This window comes from Pseudorasbora parva, chromosome 21 (genome assembly GCF_024679245.1).
Source record: "Pseudorasbora parva isolate DD20220531a chromosome 21, ASM2467924v1, whole genome shotgun sequence".
Classification (NCBI taxonomy): Eukaryota; Metazoa; Chordata; class Actinopteri; order Cypriniformes; family Gobionidae; genus Pseudorasbora; species Pseudorasbora parva.
The window spans coordinates 15,081,772-15,097,534 of record NC_090192.1 but is presented as its reverse complement, the minus strand read 5'-3'; the positions used below and the strand labels follow the sequence as shown (position 1 = coordinate 15,097,534).

Sequence of the window (15,763 nt, the reverse complement as noted above, 5' to 3'; positions counted from 1 at the left end):
AATGTCATCACAGGTCATAATAAAATCAAAATAGACAATTCTTATGTTTTTATGGAATATTACAGTATTTATTATAAATCATTTATCTGTGCCAAGTGGCAGCCTCTGCCAGTTTCTCTTAAAGCCAATACGGAAGGGACTTAAACTGCAATTCATCGACTGGCCGCTAGAGACAGGATCCAAAAGGGAGAAGAATCTCATTGAGCTCTTATTTAGTTCAACCAAAAATGGAAATTATCCCATGATTTATTCACCCTCAAGTCATCATAGGTATATATGACATTCTTCTTTCAGACAAATAAAATTGGAGTTATAGTAAAAAAGTCCTGTCTAATCCAAGCATTATAATGGCAGTGAATTGTTTTTTCATTTATGAAGTCCATAAAGTGCATCTATCCATCATATAACCGCTCCACACAGATCCGGAGGGTTAATAAAGCCATTTGAAGAGAAGCATTGCGTTTGCGTAAGAAAAAAATCCATATTTAAAAGTTTATATACTAAAATAATTAACTTAACCCCCCACCCCCACCACCACATAATTAGGTTTAATTATCTGAACGTGCTCCTCCTGAAATGTGTTAATAAAACATCACTAAAAAAGATATTTTAAAAATCAACAGCATGTTGAGAATCTTTTACAAAACATTGCGTTGTGTAATGTGAAGAACAAGCAAATTATCTCTTTATCTGAAAGTTGGTGAGCACACCTGAAAGTCATCACAATATCGTAATTGGATTGTGATTGAAACAGCCAGATGTGAGAGAGCCCAATATGTCAGCAGTTCTTTAGTTTTGTGTAATACTTGTTAATATGCTGTAAAACTCTCACAATATTCACCCTAATCCTATCTTTGGTAGCAGAAAATGCACTCTTGCAAGAATTTCAACAGCACAAAGGTTAAGATGGAACTGAGAATTTGCTGTGTCAAAGTTTGCGTTTATTCAGCCTGTTTCTTCAGAAATTATGTGATCGTACTCATAAATAAAAATATTGATTTAAAATACTGATGTAATGTCATGAGAACAAGAATCACTAATTTATTATTGTACCACCCCAATAAAATTAGTTTAATTTATTTAATATTTAATAAAGAAAAAAAAACGTATGAAGTCAAAATGTAAGCAGACTTGCACATTAAGTAGCAATGTAGTAAATGACAAAATTCCAACAAGAATGACAATGCAGAAACATTCATTTTAGTGCGGAAAATAGAACTTCTACCAATAGGGACTAACTGCTAACTAGCCGAACCCTGACCACTGGATTAAATATGCATGTTTGATTTGCATGACCTTTTGACTTCTTTGCCCCATTTCCAGGGATACCTGTGCATGCCATACATGGCACTCCAACAGCACCACCTGCTATCAGACATAAGTGTTCGAGGTTTTGTTGCAGGAGCAACCAACATCCTCTTCCGTCAGCAGCGCCACCTAAGTGATGCCGTTGTAGACGTGAGTCCATCCATTATTTTGTCTTTTTTCTGTAATGGAGGCCGACATATGTGATAAATATTTTGGTAAATCTCACAAGCCTCTCAAGAATGTGTGCAGCTTATATTTCATGTATTCAGTGTATTTTTTGGCATTATTAATGACAGTTAAGTGATTATTATGAAAATTTGTCCTCTAAATTCTCATTACTGTAATGCGTCTGGGTTGTTTACTTTTGATTGTAATTCTCTTTATTCTCGATTATGATTCTCAAGGTTAATGTAATATAGTCATGAAAATGGTTCAGCTGGTAAATTGAAAAAAGCTCTTGATTAAAGGTAAAGGTTTGAGATATGATCATTACACTGATGTGTTTTAGATAATAAATTGACAGGACAAACTATGGCCTAGTTTAACTGTATTAGTTTAGCAATAGTGCAGTCACACTATGATTTTACTGCAACCTTTTGGTTTAGTGGTAGTAAAAGCTGAACCAAAAGGAAATTGGCGATAGCTCAAAATAAGTTGTGCAGGATTATATTGAAAGTAAATCCACAGTTGAATCTGAATGATGAACATTTTAGGGGACTTTAAATATTATTATTTTAAATATTGAAAACTTTTCTTAAATTGATGTTGGTGTTTAAAATAATAAAGAAAAGGGCTCCTAGTTACCTGACAGAGTATTATGTACTTGTGAGAGGTGTCCATAGTCATTCCACAAGGGGGAGTAGCAATGATATTATAAATAAAAGGATAGCCTATATTTAAATTTAATTTTTTATATGCTAGTTCTATAGCCTGGAATGATTTATGTTGTTGTATAAAGCAGATACAAGTTGAAAGTGTTTTATAAAGGTATAAATTGCTTTTTCTAATTGATGGGTTTGGCTATGTTAGCTACAGCCAATATAGCAGCAGATGTATAAAATCATAACTCATCAGACATATATTTTCAGTAGAATGAAGCGTATGACATTAGACGACATACAGTACATCCGGAAAGTATTCACAGCGCTTCACTTTTTCCACATTTTGTTATGTTACAGCCTTACTCTAAAATTGATTATTATTTTTCTCAACATTCAACAAACAATACCCCATAATGACAATATGAAAGAAGTTTTATTAAAAATAAAAAGCAAAGAAATCACATGTACATAAGTATTCACAGCCTTTGCCATGTCACTCAAATTTGAGCTCAGGTGCATCCTGTTTCCACCGACCATCTTTAAGATGTATCTACAACTTGAAAGGAGTCCACCTGTGGTAAATTTAGTTGATTGGACATTATTTGGAAAGGCACATACCTGTCTATATAAGTTAACAGTGCATGCCAGAGCACAAACCAAGCCATGAAGTCCAAGGAAATGTCTGTAGACAGTGTCCGAGACAGGATTGAATCAAGGCACAGATCTGGGGAAGGGTACAGAAAAATGTCTGCAGCATTGAAGGTCCCACTGAGCACTGTCCATCATTTGTAAATGTAAGACGTTTGGAACCACCAGGACTCTTCCTAGAGCAGGTCGCCCGGCCAAACTAGGCGATCGGGGGAGAAGGGCTTTAGTCAGGGGCCGAGAACACAATGGTCACACTGACAGAGCTCCAATGTTTCTCTGTGGAGAGAGGAGAACCTTCCAGAAGAACAACCATCTCTGCAGCACTCCACTAATCAGGCCTGCATGGTAGAGTGGCCAAAAGGCACATGACAGCCCACCTGGAGTTTGCCAAAAGGCACCTGAAGGACTCTCAGACCATAAGAAACGAAATTCTCTGGTCTGATGAATCAAAGATTGAACTCTTTGGCCTGAATGGCAAGTGTCATGTCTGGAAGAAACCAGGCACTGCTCATCAGCTGGTCAATACCATCCCTACAGTGAAGCATGGTGGTGGCAGCATCATGCTGTGGGGAAGTTTTTTAGCGGCAGGACCTGGGAGAATAGTCAGGATTGAGGGAAAGATGAATGCAGCAATGTACAGAGACATCCTTGATGAAAACCTGCTCCAGAGCGCTCTGAACCTCAGACTGAGGCAAAGGATCATCTTTCAACAGGACAACGACCCTAAGTACACAGCCAAGATGACAAAAGAGTGGCTACGGGAAAACTCCGTGAATGTCCAGAGCATCCAGCCAGAGCATCCACGACTACAACATTACCAGAAATGTGCTTATTATGGAGAAATAATAACCCACATGGCTCTACCATTACAGAAAGCATAACGGTCAACTTCAAAACATGTTGTATAATCACTTTATAACCTTGATGTCGCTGAATCGCTTTTAGAGTTTTATTTCTTTATGGTTTTGAAGTGAAATATGAAATTGGTCTGTTTTGTAAGAGAGATGTAAAGTTTAGGCTGTTAATGTCTTCTCAGATGTTGTACAGCTGTTGAGATTTAATTGTTTTAAATTTGCCTGTGTGCAGGTGGATGAAGCACGTATTCAGATCCATGACCCAGAGCTGCGCAAAATGTTGTATTTGAGTACAGCTGATCTGCGATTTGCTGATTATCTGGTAAAACATGTCACTGAAAACAAAGAGGATGTGTTTCTAGACGGGACAGGCTGGGAGGGTGGAGACGAGTGGATAAGGGCGCAGTTTGGCCTATATGTACACTCGCTGTTATCTTCTGCTATACAACAAGGTGCATTACCACACACACACACACACACACACACACACACACACTTATATTAATTTGTCCGAAATGTTTTAGAATACCTGTTTGCGTTATGAATTAACATTAATTATTAACAAACAATAGTATAACAATAGTAAGAGGTGTAACAATATATTGAGTCATAATATATTGCAATACAAACATTTATTTTTAAAATATTGAAATCGAGATAATCTGTTATCTCCAACTTGTGATGTGATATGCAAAACACCCACGCATCTAATATCCAAACCACTTATCCTACTGCAAGGGTGGGCACTTCCAGTCTTGGTGGGCCACCAACTGCCCTGTAGAGTTTAGTGCCAACCCTGATAAAACAGTATGTAGGGTCATTGGGATGCTGGAACATACCAGAGATGGATGGCCAGTCCATCACAGGGCTAACATTATATGTACCTACCTATCAGTGAAGCACGGTTCAGTGTATAAACAACCTGCACCCGGCCGACGTTTTCAGCTAACCTGCCCGCAACTTGGACCGCAAAAAAGAAAATATTGTAACGTAACCTGACCCGCTATCTGATCCGCATATTTTAAAAGTAGTAAATGTTCCCTGGCATTATAATCCATTAATCCGAAATGTTAATGAGAGAAATGTTTCAGGCACTGACGTGGTGCGCTTAGAGTGCGAGAGAAGGCAGTTCTTGAGGTGGACTATCATTGTCCATTTCAGCTCTAGATGCATTTTATTGATGAATGCGATGTTTATGTTTTGACCCTGCTTGGAGAATTCATCAGGAGGTCAACTGAGAGAAAGCCCACTTTTGGAAAACTGTGAAAGCCCTTAGGAGCGCAAAGTCGCTAACTGTTCATTCTCTGAATGCTGTATGATATAGCCTAGTGTTGTATAATAAGGCTTGATTTATTCATTCATTTCATTTAGTTTTCTTAACAATTAAGAAATGCACTGCATGTGTTTATCCAGTCTAATCGAAGTGTGTGTCTCTCCCCATACTTTCCCAACAAAAATCCCCCCTGGAATGTATTCGCCAAAATGAGTTTTATGCACGGTTTTTCGCGTGCAAATTATATGCACTTTATGGCGTATTATACGCACAAACCACCCACCCCGTCACCCCCATGATCCTACCCAAGAGCATGTCATTTACGCACCATAAAGTGTTTATCATATGCACGGCAAAACTCATTTTGGCATTTACATTCCATGAGATTGCACACTCGTACTATTGATACGCATTACCATGTGATCGTGTTGGACATTACTGAGCTATTTGCGTTTTTAAAAAGGATAGCCTAAAATGGTACAATTGCATTGCTCAGTTCAACGTGTTGGGAAATTGGGTATTTTGTCCTGCATCATCTTTATTTCAAACGACCCGACCGACCGCAACCCGAATATCATTCAAAATATTTTTCAATGACTCGTAACTGTAGGTGACCGCAGGCACCCGCTCATTTTGGATCAACCCGCGCATCACTGCTACCTATGTACACACATACACAATGACACTGATATTTAGGTTCTTTGGATTGTGGGGTAACTGTAGTACCCAGAGGAAACCAACACCAACACGGGGAGATGCAAACTACACACAGACATGGCCTCTTGGCTCAGCCAGGACTCAAGCCATTGCCATTCTTGCTTTGAGGCAAGAATGTTACCCATTGAGCCATCTATTTATTTGAAGGGATAGTTCACCCTAAAATGAAAATTAAGTCATAATTTACTGATGTTGTTCTAATGCCATATGCCCTTCTTTCTTTTTAAGAAGATTTTTTTTTTTTTTTTAAATGTCCCGCTCGCGCTAGTCCATATAATGGCAGAGAATAGCGACCAACGCCAAGCTTTCAAAAAAGATGCGAAAGTATCACAATGATTCCATGCAACAAGTAGCATATATTTTATGTTGCATATGTTCTGGCGGTGTATGATAGGGTTTGGTGGAAAAACAAACCGGAATGTAATGTGTTGTATATCAAAAATCCTCCTGACCTTGGCAGTCGGTCTTCTGTGCACAGCACATGTTTATGACATTCGCCGACATGAAATGACAGGAAAAATCAAGATTGATAAAAATGCAACACTCCTAGAAATCCCCCAAAAAAGTATCTAAATACTTTTCTCACTGAGTTAAACATATCTGAACCGGAAGTCCAGTTCTCAGATAAGAACTGAGATGGTTTTCACTAAACCCTATTGTACACCCCCAGAATACATTACATGTGTACCAATCAATGATACTTTAGCATGTTTTTTTTATTATATTTTATTTTTTTAAGTTTGATGCTGGTTGCTGTTCACTGCCATTACAAGCATGAGTGCAAGTGGTAATTTTTTTATTTTATTTAACTGTTGTTGTGGTCTGAAAAAGAAGGGCATATGGCACTAGAGCAACAGCAGGGTGAGTAAATGATGATTTTCAATTTAGGGTGAACTAGGTCTCTTTAAATAATCTGTTATCTTTGCTTAGAGCAGGGGTGGCGAACTCAGGTCCTGGAGCATAGATATCCATAATAAAGGCTAGATGTCTCGTGTGCGCAGTTGGCCAATGGAGGTCGTCGTCCGCAACTGGCAGCCATCTTGTCACAGGCAGCTCGCTGACTCGTAACAGTGTGTTTTAATGGTGGTACTGTTAAATAACCATAACTTGCTCAATTTTCAACCGATTTTCAAACTGTTTCGTTTGTTATAAATGTCAGATGTTCCATAGAGCCCAACAGAAAGCTTGCCTGTGACAAGATGGCCGCCGGTGATGACGATGGTGACTCTGCCGTAAGATAGCTAGCCCTTATTATGGATATCTATGTCCTGGAGAGCCACAGTTTTGCTTTAACCTTAATCAAACATACCTAAACAAGTTAATTAAGGTCTCAAGGGTTACTAGGAAGCTAAAGAGAGGTGAGTTTTATCAGGGTTTGAGCTGAATTTTGCAGGACTGAGGCTCTCTGGGGCTGGAGTTTGCTACAGGTGCCTTTTCACTATTTTACCACATCCAGGAAATCAGTGCAAAAAAATGTTTTTCGTCAACAAGGTCAAGTTACTTACTGAACACCTATCACTCTTGGTTCATGCATGTGTAATGTTGTGTCGTTGTGACCGTGAAGTTTTATATTGTATTTTTTTTAAATATTGTATGTTTTCAGATCATGAGCGGCTGTTGGCGGATTATGGACCTGCATTCACATCTGCCTGGAAAATCACAAACAACTACAGACTGTGGATCAGCAACAAGCATCCAGCGATGGCCAATATAACTCCAGGGTATGAGACAAATCAGAATATAATACTAGCATTAAGTCTGCTCCTGCTTACTATTTTTTCATAGTTTGCCAAAACAATGTCAACCATATTTTAAAAAGGAACTGGCTCATTCAGAAAAATATGTGAGACCAGGGATGGTGATAACACGTTTCTCTTTAACATCTGTGATGTTATTTTATCTCAAACTTTGACATTAATAATCCCATATTTGTCTTATTCAACTTTTTCTAAACTGTTATTCCTAACTGGAGGTTAAATGCGAAAAGTTGTTTTTACAAGCTAATCCACTACTGGGAGTTATAAAAGAAGTCTGGGAGGGTTGTAAAATTAAACAACAAATGCTTTAACTTTTTATTTTTATAATTACCTAACCAGATATTTTTTTCCCAACAATTATTTTTTATCCTGTAAATCCTTCATATGTTTACACACAGGTTTTAAACTTTTACTGTAACCTTAAAAGAATGATGGCCATGTTTGATAGCGATGTCATCCCTGTAGTTACTTTATAATTTTGAGTATTTAGATTGTATTACAACAATCCCTGGTCTCCACTATTCAAACATGGAAGATGTGCATTATTACATAAGAAACTCAGAATATTAGGTCACAAATTGTTAAAAATATTTAAAAAACTGTGATGTGAATTACCTTCAGTAGACTGTGTGGAAAGGAACACACTAGAAACATAGTTATAGACTTAATAATTTATAAATAAAAATGTGTTCAGTTCATGTTAATTTGCAAAACATTTTACATGCACCTTCCTACACCACCCTTTTTTTATGCAACATTAGCAGGTGTTGCTCAGTTGCTCAATGATTTGAAAATAAATTTGACGTTTTTAGCTGTGCTGAATACCGTTTTTTTTTTTTTTTTAACTGGCCAAGCATGTTTCTCTTAAAAAAGTCATTTTCAACAAATGTTTTACAATAACACAGAAAACTTGAATTTTGACCTCAGATCACTGACTCTGTATTTTTAGACATCCATTCCAGGGTCAGTACAGTGTGGCCGATGTAAAGATCCGCTTGTCACAGTAAGTGTTACACTTATTCTCTTGTTTACATACTCCTTCATAAGGTAGTTTTAATATCCATATACTATGTATAATTTATGTTAAATATAATAAGAGAGACATCTAAAATGCCTCACTAGTAAATGTGCAGTGCAAGGTATTCTCCCCACTTTTTTCCCACAAGGGAGCTTACAGTAGTAGCCAAAAGTGGGCCAAAGGGGATATTTGTTTTTAATTACCCTACAAGTTCAATTAAACCATCAAAATATGGGGAAAATAATATATATAGTTATAATATATATTATAGGAAGAAAAAACACTTAAATTGGTTATGGTATAAAAAAAAACTACAGCTACAGATTTTATTTTACTATGAAAAAAAGAAAATAAGGGTTTCCACTCATCCTGGAAAACCTGGAAAATGTAAGACACATTGTCCAGTCCTGGAAAACACATGGAAATTGAAGAAAAAGTAAAATGTCCAGGAAAATAGTTTTTATAAAGTTCTTCTGTTTTCTTTAGCCAAGAACAGAGTTCATCACTGGCCCAAAAAATACAGTTAGTTGCAAAAAGTGCTATGTTCAGGATTGCTGAGTTTTGACATGTGAGAGTAGTATTTTGAATGATGATGTTTAGTCTTGTGTTGCTACTTGCAGCAGTAAGCTAATGTTATTAACTGCTCAGATGTATGTAGGGGATGACAACTGGTAAGCAGTTACCTAATTCAGAAATTTACTAACTAATAATTTCAATTCCATTTAAGGTCAATAAGGGATTATACACTGCGATATGTGCAGTGTAGTCAGCTTCATTGATTATACCAGTAGTTTTCACAACATAACTGTGAGCTTGCTCTAAAGTTATTGACAGCTACAGTGAGTATAAAGTGTTATAAAAGTGATATACAACAGTGATATAAAAGTGATATGCATAGTGATATAATGTGTTAGAATTTCAGAATTGCATTATAAAGTCAGAATTGTGAGATATAAAGTCAGAGGGCCAAATTATTTATAGAGCACATTTAAAAATGCCAAGTGTATGCCAAAGTGCTGTACATCTACACAAAAATATAAACTCACAAGTGTGTGTTATTGTCAGAATTGTGAGATATAAAATCAGAATTGCATGATATAAACTCACAATTGCGTTATAAATTCAGAATTGCGTGATAAACTCGCAATTCTGACTTTTTCTCGCAATTGCAAGTTTCTTTTTTTACGAGATATAAACTGGCAATTGAAAGTTCTAAAGTCCAATTCGGAGGAAAAAAAGACTGACTTTTTTCAGAATTGTGAGTTTATCGCACTAATGGTAGTTTATCTCACAATTCTTACTTTATAAATGGCAACTGCGAGTTTATATCAATTCTGTAAACTCGCAATTGTTACAAAAAGTCAGAATAGCAAGATAAAAAGTCACAATTACCTTTTTCATTTTTGATTTTGTGGCGGAAACAAGCTTCCATAGTCATAATGTATGATTAAGAGCTCATATCATGTCTTATAATTAACTCATGGCCAAAAACTGTATGCATTTTAAAGAGTTATAGAGCAATATTTGGCATGATCCTTGTCTTTTATTCCCACCGTAGTAAAATTGAAAATGTCCTGGAAAAATGCTGAAAACGCAAAAAAAAAGCTCTGTAAGAAGGAAGATTTGTCCACACGTACAATAAAACTTTTACAGGTGCTAGATTAGATGAAACATAAATCAAAGTAAACAAAACCCAAAGGGTCTTTGTCAGGCAAACAAGCACAGACAGGCATAATTTGTATCCGTTGTAAAAATAAAAAAAATAAAAAAAGAAGTAAATTGTAAAAAATAAAAAAAGTATATATTTTTCATACTGACAAATTATTAAAGCATAAATTGACATAAACATAAATTACAAACCCAAATGTAATACAAAATGACATCTTAGAAAATATGAAAGAGATATATGAAAATACATACTGATAAGTTCATAAAGCATGAAGATTTATGTCGATTTAATAATTTGTCAGTATGAAAAATATACTTTTTTTTAAATAGTTAAATTCTCTTTAACACTATATTGGATGGTTGGGTGATTAGCTCACTAATGAGGTCAGGTGTGATGGTTCACACCGATACAAATTATAGCTGTTTGTGCTTGTTTTCCTGACGAAGACCCTCTGGGTCGGAACATAAGCTGTGTCTCATTTCGTTAAATTTCGAAGGCTGCGTCCTCCGGAGGACACGTCCTGTGTAGGATGCAGTATACAGAGTGTCCTCAATCTGAATTAAACGAGACGTCCTTCGTAGGACACACAGGCAGGAAGTATCACGTCACTATGCCAACAAGTTCAGCCTCGTTGCGCTCTCACGCCAGTTTATATGAATGAAAATTATTTATAACTTGAAAATTACTTTGAAATGTTTCTTATCTTGACAGCAATGTACTGTTCTAAACGTTTAAAAAGCACTAAAGCGTTGTAATCCTGTTAACCACAACTATCTGTTTGAGGTAATAGAGCTTAAAATAAAAACAAGCTTGAACTTACATTTTAAACACCACACCTACGCTCGCATGCATATCTGGCAGTGGTGCCGTTTTTTCATATAATATAAAAAAAAATATTTATGACGGTTGTTAACGGCGACGCAAAGAATTATGGGTTATCTCCAGCCGCGAAGGCTACACCTCATGCACACTCCGAAATCCTGTGAAAGAAGGACGCATTCGAAGGCCGCATTTGGAGATTCCTACTCACTTTTTTGAAATAAGACGGCCTTATGACGTATGCACCCTTCAAATGCGACCTCCGGAGGACGCAGCCTTCTGAAATGAGACACAGCTATGGTCTTTTTTAATAAATCTTTGGGAGCAGCAACAGCAGTGTGCAGATTTAATTTACTTAGAAGAAGAAAAAAAGCTCACTAGAAAAAAACATGTTGACCTCAACATAAGCAGTTATTAATACTTCATCAGATCTCTTGTTTTTGCATGCGTTCATAATTTCTCTGTATGACAGCCTGGTCAAAAATGATATTTGCAATTTCTGCACATTTCATTGCAATCACAAATAAAACAACTGATTCCAAACACAACTATGCAATATGCTTACAAAATCTTTAACAATTTTGTAAAGATGTGCATTTTCCTTGGCCAGACATCACTTTTGGCCACTATTGTAGTTTTATTGCCACTGATCAGCAGACAAAGACTACTTTAGGTAATTATCTCTACAAAGTCATCTAAAATAATTACAAATAAATTCAATATAATAGATTTAATTTAGCCTGACATGGTCATACTCGATTCTAGTCAGAATACGAGTCTGAAACTGCTCCATTGGGCTGTGATTATGGGGCGTGTTTCAGCCGAACCAGGAAAGACCTCAATTGGATAGACCTACAACCAATCAGAGCAACGAAGTGACGTCAACAGAGCTCAACTGCACTGTGTAGCCAAGTCCACATTTTTTTTCTTTGTCCGTGTGTTGAAGCGACTATTATGTGATATATAGACCCATGAGTGTGAATTTTAGCAGGCAACCGTGCCAACATAACACTTATTTTACCCCCCAAATGCCTTTTTTTCCGGAGAACCACCCAAGCTATTGTTTAGGGCTAGTAGTTGGCGGGTTTTGTTGTAAAAACTTGCTCTGCACGCACGCTGAAATAAACGATCTTTGCTAGTTTTGTAAAAAAAAAAAAAAGATTTTAATGATACACAGAGTACTTACCCAACATGATCATCATTTTTGAGAGAAATTGTGAAGGTGATTGCATATACAAACAAGCTCTCCGTTTAGGATTTGAACAAATATAATCCAAGCCCCTTTGATGACGTGCATGATTACGTTACTGTTGATCCTCTGTCCGTCATCGTCTTAAGCCCGCCCTGATGATTTCATTGGTCCGAACAGTTTCTGTTCCTGGATAATTACTCCTCTATGGAGCGAGGCCAGACCGAACTGCCCGACCTAAAAATGTTGTGGGCGGGGCTGAGTTCAGCTGACATCCAGGCTAGATTTAATTAGCATTGACTGCCTAAATATAAGACACCTAAATCATAAATGGAGTGCATCCCCATGTATTACAGTTTGATCTCAGAAGGGGATAATAATGGAATTGTGCAAGAAATTGTAAAATTGGTAGTTTTTGTGATGGCTCACGCCTGTTATTTCAGTTCAATGCAGAACAGCGAGCGTGGGAAGAAGATCGGGAATGCTGTGATGTCAACGAGCAGAAGTGTCGTGCAAACAGGAAAGGCTGTCGGTAAGATTAACAATAGATTCAATTGTTAAATCTTTCTTATTTCACATGAAACTTATTTTGCATACAATCTGTTGCAGCAGTACAAAACAGCGACACACTTTATGGAGCATGTAGTACATGCCATGTACAGTGTCTTGCGAAAGTATTCATACCTTGCATTGTGTTCCAGACTTCTTCCATTAAGAATTATGGAGGCCACTGTGCTCTCTTTAATGCAGCATATGTTTTTTTTGTAGCCGTCCTCAGATCAGTGCCTCAACACATTCCTGTCTATGAGCTCTAGACACAGTTCTTTTGACCTTGTAGTTTTTGCTCTGATATACTGTATGTGTGTTCAACTGTTAGACCTGTAAATCAGCATAGACTGCAAACTCTCACAAAAAAGATGAAGTATGACTGCAAATATAACAGGGCTATATAAACACAGGGCAAACAAAGAATCTAAAGGAAATACAGGTGAAAGTAATTAATAAAACAGGAAACTTTTTGAGCCTGTAAGTTACGATTTCAAACCATGACTTGCTTTGTAACGTTCCAGGCAAACGCCAAACTGCCTGAGCGCAAGGAATCGCGGAATGCGGTAGCTAGATGTAAACAAAGCATGCCAGACCTTATGGGGTTTATGCTCATTTACAACAATTACTATCGGCAAAGGTGCTTACTCCTTGCTAATTTGAAGGGAAACAGTGGAGAAAAAAAACGGTGCATAAGGCAAAAGAAACTGTTATACCTTATATTTTACATAATTTGTATAGTTGGAAATGTATTTGGTATTAATTTATTCTTGCACTCAATGGACTGATAACTAATGATAGAATAGCTGCTGATAATGCATAACATTTGCTGATAAATAACTTTAGAGCAATACATTATATTAATAAACAATTTGGTTTTTAATGTATGACTTCCATAAACACCGTATTTTGTAGGGGCTGCTATTGTTGTTTTCTGCGCTATGTGACATCAGAACTCGATGAGGTACAAGGTCACGGGTGGGAAGTCACGAGTTTAACGGCCGTTCCAGTGCACTTTCACCGGTAGAAGGTTGGAAGAAAGCGGGTTACTAATTGCCGGAAACATTGCATAACAAGAAAGTAATGAGTATTGAAAAACAGAAACTAATAATAATAACTAAACAGAGTGGAGAAACAGAAAAAAGTCAAATTAAAAGATGTGTGCCTTTTTTTAAATCATGTCCAATTAATTGAATTTGTCGCAGGTTAATTCCAATCAAAGTTTGCAATGTAATTATTTTAGGGTTTTTTTCATACATTTTGCTAAGCTATCACAAATCTGGCATTTGTTTTGCCATTACAGGTTACATGAAAAACAAAATTATGATTTAAAGCATTTTAACATAAAGTTGCAACATCACAAAAAAAGAAGAAAAATAAATAAATACTTCCGCAAGGTGCTGTACAATGTGCTTTCTGTGTGCACTAAAATAAGTTGCTGAAACAAGCAAAATGTAATTGTTTGATTTTGAATGTATAAGAATATATTAGAATGTGATGCTTTCCAGATGCACTATATAAAAAAAAACCTTGGCTCATACTTATTTTATTGTACTATTATTATTGCTGTAATTGTTTTATTTATTTATTTTTAATGTGCACCATGTTTTATAGCTCCTGCAGCTATTTCTTGCTTGGCTTTAATTTATAATTATTATTTTTTAGGTCAGTCAGTAGGTGGAGCTTTGACCGTCGCTAAATCAGCCATGTCGTCCTGGTTCTCCATGCTGGCTCAGCCGACCGCAGCAGTCAGTGCATCTCCACAGTCTACGGACTGATGTCTACTACTAAATACTAAAGAGAAGACAATACTGCAGACATTGCACACATCTTTGTTGTTAGGCTATATGACAATGAAGATTTTTATACAGAAAGAGAAATTGTAAATAAAGAGAGGATTAGTGCAGCTTGATTCTAGTCTAGTCTTGGTTTTAGATTTAGTACTCATTCGAGTAGTTTTATTGTAATAAATACTGTAGTGAAATCATTTACCGTACCTCTGACACAATTCCCTATATTCAGGTGTTCCATTTGGGATTGTTAATGGTTTTGGGACTCACCTTTGTAAGTCATGAAACCTCTCTATTCTGAGATCAGGTTACCAAATGTTTTTATAGGTATTTTTCCTAAAAATGGCACACTGATCTTCTCTAATGGCATATGAAAAATAAACATTGTGGTCACAATCGGCCTATATTACTTAAAGATGTTGCTGTCCACTTTTCTCACAAATAAAAAATAGTGGCACTATAGAGTCTGTGTATAAATTTGACCTACATCTTGTTCAGATCAGTCCTGTAACTTAATAAAGATAATGCAATTTAACAAATATTACACACATTTTTGTATTTTACATTTATTGATAAAAATTATCCAAAAGTGCCCTAACCAGACACAATGCTGTAAGATTCCCACGACAAGCAATTTGTCTGCCTTGGGGGTGTTTTTCTGCACATGGGGAGAATTGAAGATGGGTCGAGGCTGGGTCTTCCAACATGACCCGAAGCACACAGCCAGGATTGCCAAGGAGTGGCTCTGTAAGAAGAATATCAAGGTTATCGCGTGGCCTAGTCAGACTCCAGACCTAAACCCAATAGAGAATCTTTGGAGGGAGCTCAAACTCCTTGTTTCTCAGCGACAGGCCTGAAACCTGACTGATCTGATCTGTGTAGAGGAGTGCGCCAAAATCCCTCCTGCAGTGTGTGCAAACCTGGTGAAAAACTACAGGAAACGTTTGACCTCTGTAATTGCAAACAAAGGCTACTGTACCAAATATTAGCATTGATTTTCTCAGGTGTTCAAATACTTATTTGCAGCTGTATCATACAAATGCTGTAAATAGTAAAAAAAAAAAAAAAAAATCATACATTGTGATTTCTGGATTATTTTGTTTAGATTATGTCTCTCACAGTGGCATGCACTTATGATGACAATTTCAGACCCCTCCATGATTTCTAAGTGGGAGAACTTGCAAAATAGCAGGGTGTTCAAATACTTATTTTCCTCGCTGTATATCCAAATTAGGACTGAAACTATTAGTCAACCTTATCAACAATGTAGACAACAAAAATTTGTTGATACATATTTTTGTCAAATAATCGTTTAATCTGAACAATTTTAAGGGTCTGCAATGACACGCTTTGA

General features: G+C 36.7%; 1 protein-coding gene across 1 annotated transcript in view; it reads left to right on the top strand.

Moving 5' to 3' along the window:
* The window catches only part of avl9 (AVL9 homolog (S. cerevisiase)), a 34,618-nt gene extending 19,670 nt beyond the window's left edge, over window positions 1-14,948 (top strand). Inside the window, exons 11-16 of the mRNA XM_067429948.1 lie at window positions 1,324-1,458; window positions 3,864-4,083; window positions 7,225-7,342; window positions 8,328-8,381; window positions 12,517-12,605; window positions 14,285-14,948. Of these exons, the coding sequence (XP_067286049.1) occupies window positions 1,324-1,458; window positions 3,864-4,083; window positions 7,225-7,342; window positions 8,328-8,381; window positions 12,517-12,605; window positions 14,285-14,397 (729 nt within the window). The 3' untranslated portion in view covers window positions 14,398-14,948. The remainder of the gene's footprint in view (window positions 1-1,323; window positions 1,459-3,863; window positions 4,084-7,224; window positions 7,343-8,327; window positions 8,382-12,516; window positions 12,606-14,284) is intronic.
* The last annotated feature ends 815 nt before the right edge of the window (window positions 14,949-15,763 follow it).